The sequence below is a fragment of the Dunckerocampus dactyliophorus genome, chromosome 2 (genome assembly GCF_027744805.1).
Source record: "Dunckerocampus dactyliophorus isolate RoL2022-P2 chromosome 2, RoL_Ddac_1.1, whole genome shotgun sequence".
NCBI lineage: Eukaryota > Metazoa > Chordata > Actinopteri > Syngnathiformes > Syngnathidae > Dunckerocampus > Dunckerocampus dactyliophorus.
This window is the reverse complement of record NC_072820.1, coordinates 15,038,212-15,060,259: the sequence shown is the minus strand read 5'-3', so window position 1 is coordinate 15,060,259 and position 22,048 is coordinate 15,038,212. Positions and strand designations below refer to the sequence as shown.

Below are 22,048 nucleotides of genomic sequence, written 5' to 3'. Positions count from 1 at the left end.
GTAGGTTTCAATGTTAATAAGTGAAATACTGTATTTTCTTAGTTAGAGCATAGAAAACCTGTTTATGACATTCAAAATAATTTTTTTTACCATCATTAGAGCCTTCTAGATCGTTCATTAATTAATTAATGTTTGAAAAACCGCAATAGGGTGAGGGAGCAATGTTTGAACCGCAATACACTTTACACAATTGCTCGCAACTCTAGATATGTATATGAGGGTGTAGTAGCATCTGTGTAGAGAAACCTAGAAATTTACATCAGTTAAAATATTGGTTTGTCTCATCAGTTTGTCAGTGTTGCCAACTTGGCGACATTGTCGCTAAATCTGGTTTTAGAGTCACCAATTAACCTAACATGCGGGTACTCCGGTTTCCTCCGACATTACAAAAACCCACGCAGAACATGCAAACTCCACAGAGAGATGCCCAATGGAGATAACCCAGATCTTCCTGATCTGCTGACTGTGTGGCCAACATGCTAACCACTAGGCCACCGTGCGGCCCGCCTTGGATTCCTCTGCTCATATATACTGTACTGTAGAGTATGCCAAAGATCGATATGCTTTTATCTGAAATGTCTGTGGTATTTTTTTGATTAGTTGCGGATCCGATATGCATGTTAAATGATTCATTCTCGTTTGCTGTTTTTGCAAGGAGCCTTATTTTATGATCCACATAACCTGCACATTGTCTCACCATGAGAGAGGGAAATGAGAGTGGCGTGAAACAGATTATTGCTTTGGATGATGAAGCATGATCCATATTTAGCGCTGCAGGGAGCTATGGACAAACCGCTCTTGCCCCAGTCTCCACAGTCTTGGCCTCATAAAAGGTCAGTGTTCATCTCATTTGGGCTGCCTGCCTTTTACAGAAGCCTCTGCACGCGAATCGCATGGCAAAGTGATGGCAATCGGAAGGGAAAATAGAGCCACAATTGGATAGAAGAAGTCTGTTGCTTCCTGTTACTTTGTGGTTATGTCTGCAATGTCTCAGGGGGAAAAGACAAAGATAGCCTATGCATTATCACGGTCAGCCAAATGCAGCCATTTATTTTTATTTAAAAATGGTCAACTATAGTATCATATTCTAGGCTAATTACCAAAATGCACTAAATGTATATATTTTCATTTTACAAACAGAGAGGAAGAGTAAGGTGTGAAGCCACTTGACAAAAGACTCAATAGGCGGTAGATGCAACATCTGCAGTGCGCAAGTTAGCCAGGGCTCCAGCACCAGCAAAGCAAAGAACACTACTAATTTGTGGAAACACCTAAAAGTAAATCACAAAGAGGGATGTCCTTATGTCGACAGTGTTACTAATTAAATGTGCTTATTTTAATTTAAAAATTTTCTGTTTCTTTGTGTTGAATCCTATTTTGAGCATTAAAAGAATTTATGTTCATGCACATACAGTATATCCCATGTGTATCAGTGCTCTTATTTCATATATTGGCCGACATATCAGTTTTCTGCCAATATATTGGATATCGGCCGATGTATCGGATATTGGCTTTTTTCGGCTCCTAATATTTGTATCTGTATTGGCATGGGCCCCAAAAATCTCATGTCGGCTCTACTCCTAAACCTACGTTACAAAACTGAGACACCCAGGGCTCACCGGCGGTCCCTGTGTCATTACCTCAGTGTTTTCACGGCAAAGTGTTTGCTTTGAATGAGAGGTGGTGTAGAATTTAGCAGCCCTCAGAGAATCTGGTTCCCAAACATTTTAGGATTGTGTACTTGACTCCTTTTCAGAGTTTAAGGTGGAATATCATTTGGTGACATCAGCTGTAGTTTTTAAGCACTGTTACAATTTACAAAAGAAATCAATGGAAAGACTTTAAAATAATCCATAAGTAGAAACCCACTGCACGCTCAAATAAAGACATGTCATACAATTATTGTGCTCCTCTTGCCGTACACATTACGTATAGCAGAGGGGAGGGGGGTGTACAACAGCTTGGCAATGTACGTGGCCCCAAATAGAAACAGTGCTGCCATTGTAAACATAGGAGTGTGTCATCCAGTGTAAACAACAGGTTTTATGGCACAGGCAAGACTAGGTTGTTTGTGATGTCTGGGTCAGGGCACTGATTAGGTTAAACGAGGATTTTGTGTCTGAAATGCTCTGGGAGACAGACCTGATGACTGTTTGATTCCAAGAGTTGATTCCAGGCTGCCTCACCTAGTGCAAATACCAGCATTCTTATGATTCATAAATGAGTGAGAGACACTCAGGTTGTGGTGGGTGTGTGCTATAATGTGACCCTTTTCGTCTTTTTGGCCCTGCTCCCATGCGATGAAATTTACCTGTGAAGGGTGGGGAAGACTGACTTCCAGGGCACTAGAGAAATTCAGGCCTGGAGTTCATTGAGCTGGAATTTCACAACATTATTAACTATACATGTGGCAATGATAACACCGCTTGGAATGGAGGCCCCCACCTCCGTCAACATCTGAAGATTAGAAGGGCTGGGAATGGCCACATGCGCTTCCTGCCGAATCAGATCCTGTTTGTCGGCATCTCAATCATCCAGTTGATCCATTGTCATATTACCAGAAATGGCTCTCTGGCTATGGATTACAGTATGTTGCTGTGGCACAAAACATTCCAGCGCTCAAACGGCGCAGACTTTTACTTGGATGCACTCTAATCATAAAACAAGCTCTGTAAACTGCAAACAAAACAGCAAAACTGGTTGTGCTAGTTTAATCAAAAACACGCAGGTGTCAGCTGCATCTGTATGAGTGCTTCCCAGCCAGCCATAGTAGTGAAGTAAGGCCCTAGCACTGTGTTTGAACCCATTTTGCACTCAACAGATAAGCTGGTCACAGTTTTGTCTAGTGATGTGTGCTGCTCCTAGGAAAGGGCATTTGACCAAATTCCCTTGATCGACCATGGGGAAATCACTTACTAGATTGTTGTTTTTAAATACTAACTTATGTAATTTTAAAAAGAAAAGGCAGGGGAATGTGTGTGTGCGTGTGCTTATAAATCTATGCAGAACAAAATGTTTTAACAAACATTAACAGTTGTGTAGCAACAGAACCAACTCACTGAATGTTCTGAACTCCTGTTCCTTTGCCAATATTGTACTTTCCATAGCCGATGTCATGTTGAAGTTCAATAGACCGCATACAACTTAAGATTGATTTCAACAGTACATTTTGAATCTTCTATATAATAACCTTTCTCATGAAGGTCTTGAGCACACAAAATTTAGGGAACTCCACTCTATGCAGAAATGGTCAAGATCAGAGCTCCAGACTGCGACTAAATGGTTGCATTTTGTGACTAAAATATGAGATACATTTTTCATCTAATCGCGCATGTGCAACCAGATAAAAGTATGCCCTTTGACAAGTGACGCACTTTGTCCCTTATTACCACGAGAATGAAACATAGTCTAAAAATAGTCTCTAAAATGTGGAGTCAATTGACGATATCTTGTCACAGTCTAAGCCTATCGATGCCAGCGTGTGTGATCGCTCACGTTTCAATCGCATTTGATCGACTTTTCTACCGTCTTTGTGTACACATTTTGCCTGGCTCTCACTTTCTTCTCTCTCTGGCGGCAGCTTGCTCAAGTTATCCGGCTAGCCTTTGGTCCATGGACTCCAAATGTGACTTTTTTTTAAAACCATGGTGACATTTTGTCTTTAAAACAAACAAGTAATATGGTTCGTTCAGAGCTTGTTTTTATCCCACAGGGAAGCTGCATTTGGCTGTCACGTTTATGGGGTATGTGTTAACTTACTTTTTGAGTGTCACTTAACAACCTTGCTCTCTGCTCTTGCTTTCTCCATTCAGTTTTTGAGTAGTTCAAAGAATATTTACTTCAACTCTTAGGATTTTTATAACTCTTCAATTCAGACATTATGCCTGTATTTAATGACAAATTACCACAAAATTGCATTAAGACAATGAGCACACTTTTTGATTGGAGATGTGCTTTTTTATTTACAAAGTACAAGTACAATTGAAATGTTGCCAGTCACATAGAACGCAAATAGCTCAACTCTACTGTCTTTTTGTCAAAGTAGCTTTAATACTGCTGGAAGTTGGATATACCTGCACTATCATAAACCTGGACACACAATTTGTAGAACAGATTTCTATCCATCCATCCCATCCATCTTCTACCGCTTATCCGAGATTGGGTCGCAGGGGCAGTAGCCCAAGCAGGGAGGCCCAGACTTCCTTCTCCCCGGCCACTTCGTCCAGCTCCTCCCGGCGGATCCCGAGGCGTTCCCAGGCGAGTTGGTAGACACAGTCTCTCCAACATGTCCTGGGTCTTCCCTGAGGCCTTCTACCAGTCACACTTGCCCTAAACACCTCCCCAGGGAGGCATCCAGGAGGCATCCTGACCAGATGCCCAATCCACCTCATCGGGCTTCTCTCAATGCGGAGGAGTAGAGGTTCTACTCCGAGTCTCTTCCGGATGACAGTGCTTTTTACCTTATCTCTAAGGGACCCGCACCCGCAATCTTGTCCTTTCGGTCACTACCCAAAGCTCATAACCATAGGTGAGGGGAGGAACGTAGATCGACCGGTAAATTGAGAGCTTTGCATTTCGGCTTAGCTCGATCTCCACCACAACGGACTGATGTTGAGTCCGCATCACTGCAGACGCCAATTCGCCTGTCGATCTTTCTATGAAAAATATATTTAAATCGTTGTTTTATTCTGTTTTTTTTTTTTAAACAAAAAATATAATACTGAACAATTAATTTCCCATGTATTAGTATTGCTTTAAAACAGGCATCAAATTAAATTCCGCATTGTGTCAAATAGTACAAAATCAGTTTTGCACATTTATAGGCCAAAAAAATGAAAATATGAATGTTAGGGGCCTTTGTGCTTCTAGTAAATAAAGTTAATCTGGAGTCTTGGTCTAGATTTCTGATAGTTTTCAAAGTGTGTCACTTCAGGGAAGATACAGCAGCTTGAGAATTATAAAGATAAATGTCTTCATAAATATGCTAAGCTTCAGGTATGTGTAATTGCAAAATTGATTAATAGTAAGGTTGGCCGATATGGCCCTTAGCATGTATCACAATATTTTTGGAATGTATCACGATATGATGATATAAATAAATTCAGCTGAGTCAGCTGAGCCGCCGGCCCAACAGCGAAGAGTTGCCAATCAGCATTGAAATGTGTAGTGCGTTTTGCTATAAGGTAGGGCTGGGCGATATGACCTCAAATCAATATCACGATAAGTTGGGCAGTTTTACCTTAATAACTAAATGCCCGACCAGTATACTATATCTTTGCCATCTGAAAATAATTGCAGGAAATGCAAATTAACTGCTTTTTGTTAATTTATTGACTAACTGGGACACATTACTCTCAATGAAATGTAATGCACGTAATGGGACGAACCTATTCAGCTTATAAAGCCTTCTGAAAAAAAACTCCAAAAAGCGGCAACAACGCTCTATTTACATAATGTGCTTTGGGTGGTTACGACAGTTTTCATACTCACTTTGCATTTTGTGTTCTTTTGCTCAACATGAAAATAAATCTCCCTGGAATTGCTGTCCACAAATATGAATGTATCGTGCGTACTACATTCTGTACACACATGTACTAAGCTACACATACAGCCACATAACATGACTGACGTCACGTCTCATGCAATTACATTACTAATGGCCACTTATCACACTGCACAAGAAGAACGGCGTTGATATCAACCCAACATACCACAATTTATAAATATAGTGACTTTTTCATTTTTCTAGCAATTCTACTCAATTCCAGACATTCCATTGCCATGTTATTTGCCTATATGTGTGTGCCATGTTGGCTTTAGAAACTGGAGAGATAGCCGTCATCAAAAGATCATGTGATCACAATGAAAAGAGAATTTCACATGTTCTTGTAGCCATGTGATCATCTATTTGTGACATCAAATAAAGCATGGAATCCTTAACAACTGCTACAACATCAAACTAATCATGGTTTCCTATAGAGACGCTTTTATAATGTTTTTATTTTCTTGTTCTTTACTTGTGAATTGTCAATTTTGCATAATTTGCCATGATGTGCATGTTTTTTTTAAGGCTTTAAAAATACATATATATCAGTAGTGTATTAGACTGCAAGTTCTGTGTATCTGCCTTTATCACTTTATCATTTGTAACTCACCCGATGAAAAAAATCATTTCAAAGTGCATAAAGATCTTCTCCAGTATATATAAAAATTAAAAAAATCTTACCTTAGACTTGACAATGGTTGTTAAACTGCCGATTGCTCATCGAATTCAATGATACTGCTACTCCGAAATCGTGACTGAACGTACATAATGCTGACACATTCCCCTGCTGAACGCGTATTTGGCGAATAACCGGCGGAAGGATACAAGTTTTGTTTGGCCCAAAAAGGCACTTTTTATTTTTGAATTAAATATTTACGAGCAATACGCAATTTACGCTATGAGCTCGAAGTGTACGTACATAACGGGTCGGACACGAAATTTGGGTGTGTTAGACTTTTGTTCAAATAATCTTTTTTACTCTTTTATACACAAAAAATCATTTTAGTTGCAGAGTTGAGTAATTATTCCATGAATATATACCATTTTAATCATCATGGGGTTTGTTTTTCCATGGAATTATGTTCTTCAAAATTTTAATCGGCAGCCAGACACAAAGGTTTTGTACATTTCAATAGTGATTACACGACAGTTATTTTTTTTTTACACTGAGAATATTTGAATAAAACACATTAGAAACCAATTTCAGACATCATTCTTTAATTCTAAGTAGAAATCATGACAAAATTATCAGAGAAAATATTGTTAATTTCACAACAAAAATAGACATGCTTTACATGTAACATTTCAATGTCAAAATATAGACACTTTTTTACAACATAACCGTGCTAGTGCAAAAATAAAAACATGAACAGGCTTAATTTATGATTTGGCAAGCTTCCTCACTCTATAAACGTCAAAGTGATAGGGATAGTACACATTGTTAGAACAACAATTTCAAATACTACTCAAGTGAAGTTGAAGACAGCAAAGGGTACCCTTGATCTGAGCCATGCACATATATTTCAAGTCAAGTATTTGTCTTATTAGTTTTTAGTATAATTCAGAGCAGCGTTGCAATGAATACAAACAGGAAAAAAAGTGTTTTTAGCACACGAGCAGGAAAGCAATATAGTACGTCACAGAGAGCAGTCATCATTCCTGCAGCGTTACAATATCCATCTGATAACATAGCTAGTTAGCTGCGTCGGCGAGTGCAGCTTGTACGGTTGAGACGTCATCGCGCGTCAGCACAAGTTGCCAATGTGAACCAAGAAAAATTTGTTGGAGACTTGTAGCTTTATATACCGATGCGGCAAAATGTTACTCTACTTTGATTCACTTTGTATGGACTTATTTGAGGGACAAAATGCAAATGAAAGGGTTGAAAAACAGAGTCACACGTGTGCTCCCTTTTTATTTTTTCTACTCGCACAGTCTATTTCTAGGCACATATGCGAGTGAAATGCTGGCACTGTACAGCCGCTTCTTCATTTGAACCATCAGCCGTTCCCTTATTGTCTGTTGGGTGGAGTCACACGACTACACACGCTGTACCTCGTCTTAAAGGGGAATGAACATAGCATACCAGCACACACAGTCAATACAGACAAATAACTAACGGTGGCTAACAATCTAAAAATATATTAAATGGGTGTACAATCCAGGTTTAATATTGCCATGCTTTTATTTTGGACTAAACAGGAAGTCACTCGGTGCACTGTTACATGCTGTGTAACTAGACAGTAGTTATGTTGTGGCACGCCACTTAAGCGTGGACTTTTTAATAATAGTAGTACACAGTGGACAGTGTTGTTGTTTGACATAGATGGGTGGGGGATACAAATGTGACCAACATAAGCGGTGTTCCACTGTGCTGTATTATAGTAACTGAGGGGGAGGCTCACTGGTCCAGAGTTTGATCTAGACCCTGATCTAGATTAATAAAAAGGTGTGTACACAATGTATTTTTCATAATTCATTGAGTGTATGTCTCAGTCCTTATCCACTGGCACTGGCAACAGTTTTTTTGGCTCTTTGCAAGTTGCTGTGAACAAACAGTTTGTGTTTGTTTTTCGAAACTTGGCTCCGCACATTCATTTCTCCCCTGTAACAGCTGTGTCAAGTCAGGGAGGGCTGCTCCAAAGAGTCAGGTCCATTTGTAGACTTGAAGTGAGTTTGTGTGGCATCAGTAAATAACACTCAAACCTCACACCACTTCTTTGGTGATCATCAGACTGTTTGTGTTAACCTTTGAAGTGATTCAGTCCACTTTTCAACCCTACATATCTGCTCAGGCGTAGAGGCTATAAACGCAAGCTCATCAAATTCTTTACACAACAGGGAAAGTCTACATTTGAAGGGGGGAGGGGATACGGCTGCTTTGAGGTACAATGGGCAAAAGCTTTTTTAGGGCCTGTCCACACGGGAACATTTTCAGGTCGAAACAGTCAAGTATTTTATCATTTCAGCCTTCCATCCACACGGCAACCGCGTTCTGGGTGCCCTGAAACTGTATTTTTAGAAAAATCTGATGACGACGCCTTGTCGCAAAACACTACTTTCTTAGAACGACGACATCACCGTCACATGACCAGAAGTGACCGCTTGTGTACTGCTGCCGAAAATCCAACAATAATATCTGAAAATTTTTACTGGCATGACTACAGGACTCCCACTCAACATTTACCTGATATTTTTTGCCGAATAATCCAAAGTGACTCACAGAAGTAATTCCACTTCGTCCGTCAGTCTAGACCAGGGGTCACCAATGCGTTGCCCGTAGGCACCATGTAGCCCCCCATGACCACATGAGATGCCCGCAAGCCTGCTTTTCATTCAGGTTTTCAGTTAATAATGTGAGAACACTAGAAAGAAATGCATTCTGAAATGCAAAATGTGAGTTGTGGATACCAGCATTTTGTTAATGTTCTGGTAAAACAGGCGATAAGCTATGAAAATAAAGGTAACAAAAATGAGGCCGTTTTAATTTTGTAAAAGTAGCTCTCACAAGAAATCAAGCCAGACAAGTAGAAGACGATGGACCTTATGCGCATGCGTTCTCTTTTCTACTATAGTTTTGGTGTGTCACGTGGTTCTGTCTGTGTGTCTGTTTACAGAACCACATGTAGGTGTGTTTTCACCCATTGAGCCATTCACATCATGTAGACATGACTATTTACTGTGTGGATTTGTTTCAGTTTGCATTCCCGTGTGGACAGGGCCTTAGGTGGAAATACAGGAACAGAGGTGTTCCCTGAAGGTACTATTGCACCATGGAATATGATATGGGGATGGAAGTGCGCAAAGAGGGAGTGTTACTGTACACATGATACCACCAAGGTGTGAGGTTATAAATATAGTCTGTAAACACAGTCCAAAGCCCTGAAAACTGACATGCTCCACTCTACAGCTGAGAATATGGGACACTGACTGTAAACACCTTGACTGTAAACAATAGAGAAGACATACGTGGCACTTGTTTATATAGACTCAACTTTGCTCAAGATACCTTGTTACATTTACCTTCTCACTTTTTTTTAAAACAAGGCCTATGTGATGTGATCTTTTCTCTCAATCCATCTTTACTGTTGTGAAATTATTTGTTTTGGCCTGATTAAAACTACACGTAAGGAATGAGAGCCTGTCCATGCTACAGGGTGACAAATATACAGACATTTTTTCCCCCATTAAGCAGCAGGTCAAGGCTAACAGTTCAACACCATGCAGGGAATGTTTTCTGCCAAACATGTTCCCAGAGTTATTGCATTACATGTGATAGATAAAGAAAAAATGTAAAATAAATAGTTCTGCTTCTTTTCTTAGGTTTTCATTGCAGTCTACTTTTTCACTATTGATAATGGCAATGGCGTGTTGCAGAATATCATATGTTTACACTTGCACAATTCAAGATGTCCTTGAAAAAAAGCAGAGCTTATTCTCCATGTCTCCGCTATTACTGATAGTCTGTTCATCTCCTGTGTTTAACATGTTCTAAAGTTACCATATTTGGTACTGTAAATAATAGGTAAGGAAGTGCCACCTGATTTACATAATTTATTTTTCTGTCTTCATAGAATGACTCTCCTGAGTGGAGGGGTTTGGACGCCAGAGAAGAGGAGTCATTCTCGTGGCCAAGACCTAAAACTGTGCTTTTGCGCCGCACTTCTCACGGGTTCGGATTCACCCTGCGGCACTTTATTGTGTACCCACCGGAGTCATCTATGCACTACTTCTTGGTAAATATCTTGCTGTAAAGATGACAGAATTAAATTAAATTTATATATAAATATAAAATATGATGCCTGAGTCATTTATGCATTTTTGTTATTGTTTTTCTTTTGTTTTTACAGGAAGAAGGTGTCTGCTGCAGAGGTAAGCAAAAAAACAAATCAACTCCAGGTGCACCCCCCGCGCAGCACCTCTTAATGACACTAAATTCACCCACTAACTGGTTCTTTTAGCTTCCTTGTGTGCTGAGAACAATATTGCTTCCCGTGTCACTGACCTTTAAGCTGGCACGAATGGTTTGGTCAGCACCACCTGCTGCTGTCATGCACTGACCCACCTTGTCATATTGTTCCACTTTGTTGTTTTTCTTTCTTCTTTCAGACCATTTGTGTTTGTTTGAACCTCACTGCCACTGAATAGATACTCACTGTTTTGAAGCAACAAAGGCCCCCGTCAAAGTCCTAATACTATACTACTATATAATACTATACATTTTATTTATAATAATCTTTCATCATATAGAATATACTGGTTGCCAGTGTCAGAATGTGTTTTTAATCTTGTGTCTTTCCTTAGTGTTCCTCAGAAAAGAACTTTATTTGAAGGGCACATCCTGCTAGAATTTGTCATCCACTGTTGAGGAAGTGAAATCTGATACAATTAATCTTTGTTGCCACACCCATCATAACTCAATCTATGATCTACTCTCTTAACATTCTCAAGACTTGCTGCGTGTTTTGTTTTTAATCTGAAGCATTAACCAGTTTTGACATTTGGTCAAATTTAGAGAAGTGACATTTGTAACATGGTGACATACCAGCAGCTTCTGCTGTCAGTAGAACTACACTTGGGAATAATATGACCTTCAAGTATAATAATACAGAGTCATGGTAATTTAAGGGTTATATAATGCGATCAGAACAGTCATAACATAAGGTGATTTATAGCCGCAGAATATTCCACTCATATCATTGTAAGGCCACTTTATGTACACAAACATTGCACAATTGTGTGAATGGCAAAGCTCCTCTTTACCCTGCACAGTTCAACGCCACCATCAATGACCTTATTATATTAGAGTCTGCAGCTTCTCAAGACAAAGCTCCTCTGTTACAGCGCCGGGTTCAAGTTTGGGGTCACTTGTCATCTTATGTTCCCTTGTCCCGCCTCACTTTTGCACCAACTGAGGCTGTGGTATAGTACAATCAACTGACATGAAAGTTTTTTTTTTTTATTCCAAGGTGAACATTTTCATTGTTTGTTGTTGTCTTCTGCGGTTTTACTGCCCGATGTTAACAATGATGTTGTTGTGTGCATTTTGTGTGGATGCACATGCAGGTTGTTTCCACAGTGGGCTAACAGGATCAAGGTGATTACAGTGCACTGCTTACAGAAACCCTCATTAACCTGCTATCCTGACGCTGGTTAAATGATCAATGTTCATTTAAATGAAAAGGCTCTGTCCTTATGATACTGTAGTTCTCTAGTATTCCACTAGAGGGAGTATATCTCGTTGCACCATTACATAACGTGGTTTCCAGAGATGAGCCTGTGCTGTCCACTCTTTTTAGTAGTAATAATAATAACACAGATGTTCTCTCTCATCTTTAGGCCCACATTTCTCTTTACACTTTTCAGGAAATGCACATGGCCTGTTCCTTTTCTCATGCTGGCTCCCATTTCAGCTATTTAGCGTTCCATGGTGTGCCGACTCACTAGCAGAATGTTAACTACGGACAACTCTTTGACTGTGGAGACCCTGAGAGTGAAAGGAAAGAGTGGGAGTATTGCAGCTGAGCCCACTGTCACTCCACCTTCTCCTGCTCCCTTTCTCTCACACTCATCCTTCTTTCTTTTCTTCCCCCTGCCTGTTTTGTGCAGCTGCTAGGAAACAGAGACAGCGCAAGAAAACGAGTTTTCCTCACTTTTAGCTGCCACCTTGCTAGATCCACACGATATCCCTCTACTGAGATGTTTTTTTTTCTCCTCCTATGATTTGTATTCAATTCTGCCACGTGTGCAATGTGGCCAAGCACTGGCCTTGGCGCTGCCTGCTCTGCTGTCCCAGTGTTGATTCACATGCCTCAAAATCTTTTCATTGTCACACACAGCCATTCTGTCTTCTCACACAAATGTTTGCTGCTCACTGCCAGATTTTCGAGTTCCTGTTTCAGGTTCAGCCTCTGCGGCTGTGGAAAACCGACTAGATGAGTAGTGTATTAGGTAAAACTATGACAGTACACTTTCAATCTCTTGTTAGGGAGACAGCGGAATAGGCTGGAGCCGATGGACACTATTTTTGTGAAGCAAGTGAAGGAAGGTGGCCCTGCACACGGAGCTGGCCTCTGTACAGGTAGGACTTTAGATATAATTTTGTGGTGGAGGGCAAAAAGGGAAGGTTTCTGTAGTATGTTTGCTTTAAATGTCATTTAGGTGATCGCATTGTGAAGGTGAACGGAGAGAGCATCATTGGGAAAGCCTACTGTGAAGTTATAACATTGATCCAAAACAGGTGAGCTGTAATAGCAATTTAATAAGTTATTATGGGTGGTTCATGTTGGTTACGGTCTTCTAATTTGCTTCTTTCCTATTCTTCACAGTGGTGAATTTCTTGAACTTTGTGTGATGCCAAAAGATGAGGATATACTACAGCTGGTAAGTGTCTTCTTTTAATACTGTTTTGTGTCACTATAACAAGTGCCATTTGTTCTATTTCTGAAAGACAAATGACCCTCTCTCACATCTTGTCCCAGGGAGATGCTCTAGTTTTAGCAAAGCGTTAGGAGTCCTAAAATGCAGGCATCCCAATCCCATCAGTGCTCCATATCTAGGGCTTGTAATCAGGGCAGAACAGCTTTTAAAGCTGAAAATGCTGCAGTTTGTCATTGGAAATACACAGTCTGAATATACTTGAGAAACTACTTGATCTTGACAATTGCTAATATTTACATTCGGGATGCACCGATCCACATTTTTTCACTTCCGATTTGATCCCGATACCTCTATTTGGATATCTGCTGGTACGATACAATTCCGATACCAGAGCTCTGATTGCTTTAATATGCAACCATGTGAAAAGAATGTCAGGAAATGTAGCCAGAAGAATATCAGCGAAAGTGACGCATTCACAGACAGTTGGACAACACAGAACTCTTAACATCTCACAAAACTTCTGGATTGCTAGATTAGCATTATTGTTGATTTTATATAAGGCTTTAATAAACTTCTCTCTACGGGCAAGAAAGAAGAAAGACAGTGTAGAGACCCAGAAGTTTTGTGTTATGTAGATGTCCGACTGTTGTGTGTGCGTGCGTGCGTGCGTGCGTATGCGGCGCGAGTGAGGAGAATGGCTGCAGTGCATGTGTGGAGACGGCTATGTTGGTGATACTATTTTGTCTACATTTGCATACTACATTAAAAAACAGACGTGGCTCATGGATCGGAAATTTTTGCCGGTGCTATCTGTAATTTCCCATTTGTCGATTATCCTGGAAATGAAAATTACGCTGGAGCCTGAGACCGATACTGGGTCGGATCGCAAACAAATATCAGGACTAACTCCACTGTGTAACTGTATGTAGATCATAGAATACCGGAGTTTTCTATTGCAATGTCTGTGGTGACATTCCACAGTGACAAATGGCTGGAGGAGGAGAGAGCAACAGTGTTGTGTGTGCATTCTGTGCTCCTATCCGTTTCAGTTCCCCTTGGTGTTTTTGTAATAGGTTTTTCTTACATTCAAACTTAACTGTTTTCTTTTTCATTTCTGCATTCCCAAATAAATTGCATGAGGACAAAAAGCAGCAAATTTGGTATGAACATTTTGTGTCACAATGGATCACATGGATCGCGACAATATGCACTCTGCACATTAAGAGCAAAGTGAAACTGCACTCAACTGTGTGCAGATATTAAAGAATCGTTTCCCAAACATATCTGACAGCCTGTTCATGTAAAGAAACCCAATATCTGTTGACCTGAAATCTCCCCGGTGTACTGTCTGTAGCTGTGTGATATCTATTGATGCAGTAATTCAATAAATCATTATGGTGTCCAGAGCTGTTAACAGACAAAATATCTGTCATAACTGTCTAAAATAACCAATCATCAAATCTAGTTCATGCATCTCCTTAGCCTTGTTCTTAGTCATTATAGCATCCTTAGAAATATTCTAATATTACTCCACCCTGAGTTTCCCCCCTTTCTATTTCCTCTGTTTTTATTATAGTCATGCCTCTGTTGTCATACTGCTGGTCATCAGGACACCTGCAGCCACACAAAAAATGCTGAAAAAATCTGTTAAAGCAGAAAGACTGAGGTATATTCATTAAAACAAGAACATTTGCACAGATGCAAGCTAGCAGCCTGTCATTACACTGTCGGAGGCGGCACACACAAACTGCTTGGAGACAGGCAGCAGTTGCTTAGCAAGGAGACGGGGAGAGACTACATTCTGGAAGCCGAAAAACGAGGGAGTTGTATTCCAGGGAAGAAGAGGAAATGCCAAGAGAGGGGGAAACGAAATGACAGAATGGATGATAAGCGGAGACGAGTGGATAAAATCAGCTGACTGCTCTGTGTTATGAACAGGTTGGTGCTCGAGGAAAAGCAGAGAGGAGGAAGGGAGGGGGGTTCTACCATCAGAGCGGAATGTATAATCAGCAGCTGCTGCTTCTGTCATGTGAGCAGTAGAAGAGGGAGGTAGAGGGAGACTGGAGGCACCTCATTCAGTTAGCGTAATATTGTGGCTGAGGATGGATACAACCATGGAAGCTTAGCAGCAACATGACAGGAAAGCTCCTGCCGCCTCGCCCAGGACAGTCTGTCACAGTCAGGTCGTAACATGGCAACGCTCGGCTTCATGTACGTTGCTTCTTCCCGGTGTATTGCTGCGTCTCAGGAGTATTTTTAGCATGATGAAGTTCATGCATTGCTCGAGCTGTTTGATGTTCTCCTCTTTTAACTTGACTATTTCCTGACAGCAGGTTTATTTCACTCTGCTGATGTCCTTTTCTCTTCCTCCCCATCCATCTTCATTTCTTAATGCTCTCATTTTCACACGCTCAAACGGCAGCCTTTTTGTCCGGAAACAACTAATCTGGTAAGCAAACTGCTGACTAGTTAGCTATTTAACATGAACATATTGTGCATATCGTCTCATTTTGCATAAGGCGTGCGTGCCGGCGTTACAGGCTACGCTCTACAGCCGCCATACGTTATTGCTATTGATTCCCCACCGGGCAGCTGGCGATTCAGATGTACCACAGAAATGGCCGCTTGACTTTGCCTACGTTACCTGTTAGAGTGAGAACGCCCCGGCTTGCGTTTTAGTGAAACCTCGCCTAGTCTTCATTCTCCTTGTCAGATGTAATTAGTGTGATAAAGGCCAGTCACCTCTGAACTCACTTGCACGCTCATGCATACTTGTGAAGGGGAGGGACAGAGCCCAAACAGTGATCTCTGGGGCCCACACAGTATTATGTAAGTTTTTGTTGTCAACTGGATCAAAGTCCTCATGCCGATACACATCCGTTTGCTTCTTTCTTGGTATGTCACGAGTGTAGCATAAACGGGTAAATCTTGGTTTAAAAGTGGAAGGCTCTCTGGCTGTAGTTATTTAATACTCAAACATTTTATTAATTGACTCAAAACAAACGATTACTGTCCATAGTCGTATAGGCCTTGAGGCATAATCAGGCAGGCTAAATATAGCTCTTACATTGAGGGAGGGAACCTCCTGTCTGACTGAGGCATCTGTCAGTCTGATGTGGGTAAATAGACACACTGGTTAAGTCTATTTAGGTACACATATTTGGCCATTGTGAAGCGGTAACAATTCTGAAGTAAAAACAATGAGCTGTAAAACTCAGTATAAGACTAGAATTTTGTCCTAAAATATTACAAACTCAATAGAAGGAGCAGATGAAGACTACTGACACTCGTGAACTGCCAACACCTCCACGCGCTCGCGCTGCAACATGTCCTGCCCACACACGCAGACACACTCGAAGTAGCAGTTATAATGTTGTGCTGGATTGCTGTAAGCATCTATTGGTTCACTGTTGATTACACACCTTCAACTCTTGTCTATTTTAAAAAAGGTTTCTTGCTCTGTCTCTAGGCCTACTCCCAGGATGCCTACCTCCGTGGCCACAGCAGCTACAGTGGAAATGCCTCTCACATTTCTGAGCCACCCCCTGTATGCTATCCCAGAGTAGACTGTAAGCCTAAGGACATGGCCCGGGCGACAGATTCAGTGGGTATCAGGGGGTCTGCAGCACCTACTGACCATGGGTACCGTAAGGAGATCACTGTGCCCCCTTCTCCCCCTCCTAAGTCATATCCAAAAAGTCAGATGGCAGTGTGCATGCGCAACGACAGCGTGAAGACTGTGGTGGTTCCACCAGACCGTATGGGACATATGGGTCCAGCACATAGAATAGATTACATGGATCCTGTCTTTGTAAGAGGGAGGCCTGCATCATTAGCCCAGTATCCTCACCCTCGAAAGTCTGATGTCTATCCCAGTGGTCCAGGACTAGTTCCATATAGAGGACCCACACCTCACTACCCTGGCAATCATCAAAATATCGATTGGCGCACTTACCAAACGTACAGGGAATACATTGACAACAAAGGAATCCATTCTCATAGTAGTCGCACTATCCAGGAGAGGCTCGATAGCCTGCGATCTGCCAATCAAAATAGTTTTGAAACTCATCACGTTCCCCGGGTCGACTGGGGCCCGAAGGGGATACGTAGGAGGAGTACTTCCCATGAACGCTCTTACCACGGACCCCCACCCCACTTTCAAATTGCCCCACGCAGTGCCTCCCAGGACCGCATGATCAGTTCAGAGAGGATGAGCCATGCCAGGAACTGGCCGCCTAGGAGCGTGTCTCAAGATGGCCTTATCCACAAAGTACGGTCACACTCCACAGACTATGTTGACCCAACAGAGCTTGCTCAGCCCTTTGAGAGGACAGGAGGATATCGAAGGGCAGACCCTGGTATGAGGCCTAGCAGACAGTCTATGCCCAGACGTGCCATGCCGTCCAGGCCTTCTGTTGGATACAACAGTGGCCCGAGGGGGCCACACAATTCTATGTATATAGGACCGGATTCTCTCCAGAGGCACTCCTCGCCTGTTCTTTCTGACAGACAGACACATTTTGTAAAAAGAACAATTGCTGAACATAGTCTTAGTGACCAAAGAGCTTTAGTCAAAGCCAACCATGCTGGCAATATGCCCCATCAAAGCCAGAACAGGGTGCGGCCTGAAAGCATACAACCTGTCGAGGCCGACAGGGATGTAGCTTTGGTAGGAAAAAGGTCCTCTTCATGCTCTGCCCCGAAACAGATGCCTCAGAAGTCTAGCATCCTCAAACCAACCCATCAAGAATCTCAAAGCAAGGTGAATGGACGGAGCCTCTCAGAGTCTGGGGTCGTTTTGAGACCTAAGCCTCCATCTGGAAAGAACCCCAGCCCGCTGCGCCACCCCTCCTACATTCTGGCTGTAAATGACGACGATGGAGCAGATTCCACAGCTGATGTAGTGGCATGCTGGCTTCCCAACGACACACGTCGAGAGATGCATATACGTCGTCTCGGGGAACGTCATACATCCTGCTCAAGCAACCTGGATGAATCGTTGGACTCCATTCCATTCATTGGTAAGCCAACACGAAATGAGTTGCAAGCCCTTTGTTGGCATGGCAACAGCAGTAGTAAGATGAGGCAGAGCAGCAAGGCTTGTAATAGGAAGCCTTTCAAAATAGATGAATGTTGCCTGCACGGCTTGTGGACTTCCAAACCACATAGTTGCGTAATTGCTCATCTTATTTCAGCATGTTTCACTTTGTGAACATTTCATTCTGCTCAAATGCTTGCAAATAAAGTTAACATCCTGGAATGTTGACACTATTCAGGGTTGGTGGCATTTAGAGTGTGTTAGTGGTAGGGCTACACAGGAAAATTCAATATTAATTGCAATGTATCACGATTGCCTAGCTGAGTTTCATACAGTATGTAGGTGCATTTTTTTTTTTTATCTCAGTCTAGAATGTCTTTTTGTGATACCATAGACCAGGGATGTCCAAACTTCTTTCACCGAGGGCTGCATACTGAAAGATCAAAGGATGCCAGGGGCCATTTTGATATTTTTCATTCTGTAAAAAGGCTAACGTTAGGCCTGTCACGATTGTTGTTATTCGGCAGAATTACATTAACATTGTAATTGGAATGTCAGGAGCTTTTAAATGAAAGAAATTAAACAACATAATAAATTAAACAAAAAAAATACAAAAAACATTTGAAAATAAAATGGTCTTTGAGCAAAAATTGCACTTAAATAAAAATCACAATCTTAACCAAAAACAATGAAAAATAGAACCTGTGTGTCTGTCTCTATTAAGAAAAAAACCTCCAATAAAAAGCACACCCAACAAGAAAAATAGCACATTAAATGGAGTATCAAGTCTCTGTAAAGAAAATTCCACTTTAATAAATATTGAACATTGTGTATTATTTCTTAACAGGAACATGTAGCGAACAACACTGTCTGTGAGTGTGCACCATTTTCTGCTGTTTTGTTAATATTTACTTTGCCCACCAAATGCCTCAGTAAGCGTTAACTGTCGGGACGAAGGCTTTGCTGCACCTCCAGCGGTAGTTTTTGTTCCCAGTTGAGGTGCTCGTATTTCCCTTCTTCATCATCACTACTTTCCAAAAAATGGCACATATACAGTAGGTTCGGCAGTGTTCATGCGCTCACCCTGTTCATTCTGTTTAAAAGTGAAATATTCCCACACTGTGGCATTTGGCTTACAAACCATCGCTTTTCTGCCTTCACCCTCTTATGTTGATGGTGACATTCTTTGCCGAGTTTGGCCTGTTTTAAAGTTTTATACAGGCTAGAACTGGGACAGCGGCTTTAAATTTAGCTCCAAATGTCCATGCAGGGAAGCTTTACAATCTGAGCTGAGTAGGAGGTGGACATTAGTGAGTAAAGAACTCTTCTTTGTGCGTATTGGCATTCAATGCATTGTACTGGCACAGCATACTCTTGAGTCACAAACTTTTAATTCAGTTTTAGACTAATTGAAGATGGTGTCATTTTATGTATAAAACGACAAAGATCATTGTCTTTTGTCCACATTTGTTGTTTCTTTTCATGGCTTGTAATATTGTCAACCTTTATGCTTTCATTATAAACAAATTCCCTCTTAGTGCATTTTAATATAGTTCACAGTCACATGCTGACGTTCTTAAAATCACATGTGCTTACAGTGTCATGTCCTGACATCGTCTTAATGTCATCACTTAATAGCGTCCCTGTGGTTTTACAGGCAGTGTATCACATTAGCCTGCAATAATGTCTGAAGGCCGCTCTTGAAGCTTGGTCAGAAATAGGGGGAGGGGACTGGTACGCGGTTGTTTCCAGTTTGCGACCTTGCTGCTGAACGCTCCTTTGATCAAACACCAACTTTTTGATTTTTATTTTATGCTCATTGTACTTTCTGTGGTGACAGATGAGCCAGTCAGCCCCAGTGTTGACCAGGATGCAGTTCCGATCCCACCCTCTGCCGTGATATCTGTTCCACCATCCATAGCTACAGGTCCTTCCAGTCCTGACTCGCCCTGTCCTCCCATTCGCCGACAGCTGTCACATGATCAAGGTGAAAAGGTTTTTAGGTTTGTTGGGTCATGGTCATGTCAGTAAAGCCTTGACTAGGCATAAGCATTAGACAAGTGCTTCTCAGATAGTGGTGGGTGGGGTGTGTTTGCCCCCTCCCCTTCCTCCTTGTTTCAGATCATAAAACAAATGTAAATATTAGTCAAGGACAACACAACTGAACACAAAATGCAGTTTTTAAATGAAACTTTATTATTAAAGGAGAAAAATCCAAACATACCATAATTTCCGGTGTATAAGACGCACCTGTGTTTAAGATGAACCCACTTAATTTAGAGAGAAAACAGATTTGTACATATATAAGCCGCACCGGACGATAAGCTGCACATGTCCACGTCCGTAAAATGACATTTTGTGGCTCTTTATTTGACAGGAGCCAATCATGGGCTATGAGAAAACTCACAACGAGCTTATCAACTCATTGGAAATTGCAGGAGGCCATTACTTAATAAAACATATATAACATTCTGACTCAAAACACACCAGCAAGTCCACCTCTGAATGACTGAAGGAAAACAAAATGAAGACTTTGGAGTGGCCTAGTCAAGGTCCTGACATGAATCCTATTGAGATGCTGGCATGACCTTAAAAAGGCGGCTGGAAAACTCTTCAGCATGGCTGAATTACAACAACTCTGCAAAGATGAGTGGGCCAAAATTCCTCCACAGCACTATAAGAGACTCATTGCAAGTTATCGGAAATGCTTGATTGCAGCCAGTGCTGCTAAGGGTGTCCCAACCAGTTGTTCGGTTTAGGGGCAATCGCTTTTTCACACAGGGCAATGAAGGTTGGGATTTTTTCTACCTTAATAAAAAAAAAAAGCTTCATTTAAAAACTGCATTTTGTGTTCAGTTGTGTTGTCACTGACTAATATTTGAATTTGTTTGATGATCTGGAAACAACATTTAAGTGTGACAAACATGCAAAAAAGAAAAGAAATCAGGAAGGGGGCAAACAATTTTTCACACCGCTGTATATATCACTGTCATTATATTATCCCTTTTGCATATCTTAATCTTACTTTTATTTATTTATTTATTTCTTAAGTGGTTGTGTAATATGTACAGTGAGAGCTAATTTAACCAGAGTCAAATTCCTTTTTGTGTACGCATACTTGGCCAATACAGCTGATTTTGAATCTGTACTTAAATTTCTTCAAGGTTCGCAGGTCTGTTTTTTTTTTTTTTTTATTCATGCTTTGAATGATGCTGATGCCAGCAACTCATACAGTGGGGTTTTACAGATAAATAACTAAATACTACTGGTCCTCAGTATTTCAAAGCAGGGACAGAAAATGACAGAAAATAATTGAGGACCACTGCCTTAACCTGATAGCATTGTGATTGTTGACTACGATTCCTCACATTATTACTAATTTTAGCATGTTATTTTATTTTTCCAGAGTCCCTGAGAAGTGCTTTGCTGGAATCTGAAGCAGCAAGCCAAAAAGAGCGCTCCAAATCATATGATGAAGGTCTAGACAATTACCAGGAAGAGAGCAGAGGGTAAGTACAAACCTTTACTGTCCATTTTCATTTTGTTGTTATGCAGAATTTTGACCTAGAGATGCTCAATATTGGCTTTCTTACCGATGTCTGATATTGTCCTGCACTTCATCCCTGATGCCGATATCTACAATACCTATATAGGCAGCAGCTATTCCCTCAAACTAATGTAATGTAATGAACACATTATGCTTCTTTTACTGTAATGCCACTGGATGCGTTTCACAAATAAACACTTTTTGTGCAAAATACAACAAATGTTACAATTTGCTACAAGTTATAGAAAGTGCCAGAAGGCTGCATGTGACTGAGTGATTCTTCCAGAGGTGTGATATTAGGTTACAAGTATTGAAGGAAGACTCCTTACTTGCATAAACAGCTCTAGTCATGTCCTGTTAGGGCAAGACACGACACTGCACACAGGGATTTGCTTCAATAGTACGAGCTACAAGTGATTGGCTTTTGTGATGAGCGTTGAAAGGCATTTATCGGCATATGCCGATCACATCTTTTTTTACGGAAATCGTCCGATACTGATCGGTGGCGGATCGATTGTAGCATCCCTAGCGTGTAGTG

General features: G+C 41.2%; 1 protein-coding gene across 5 annotated transcripts in view; it reads left to right on the top strand.

The window, feature by feature from the left end:
* The window catches only part of arhgap21b (Rho GTPase activating protein 21b), a 36,762-nt gene that overhangs the window by 5,961 nt on the left and 8,753 nt on the right, over positions 1-22,048 (top strand). The window contains exons 3-11 of one of the 5 annotated variants that reach the window (XM_054767946.1): positions 10,120-10,281; positions 10,396-10,417; positions 12,534-12,626; positions 12,707-12,785; positions 12,874-12,928; positions 15,348-15,374; positions 16,395-17,946; positions 19,804-19,950; positions 21,370-21,472. In XM_054767946.1, the coding sequence (XP_054623921.1) occupies positions 10,120-10,281; positions 10,396-10,417; positions 12,534-12,626; positions 12,707-12,785; positions 12,874-12,928; positions 15,348-15,374; positions 16,395-17,946; positions 19,804-19,950; positions 21,370-21,472 (2,240 nt within the window). The other 4 variants (XM_054767947.1, XM_054767948.1, XM_054767949.1 and 1 more) reach the window with 4 other exon arrangements.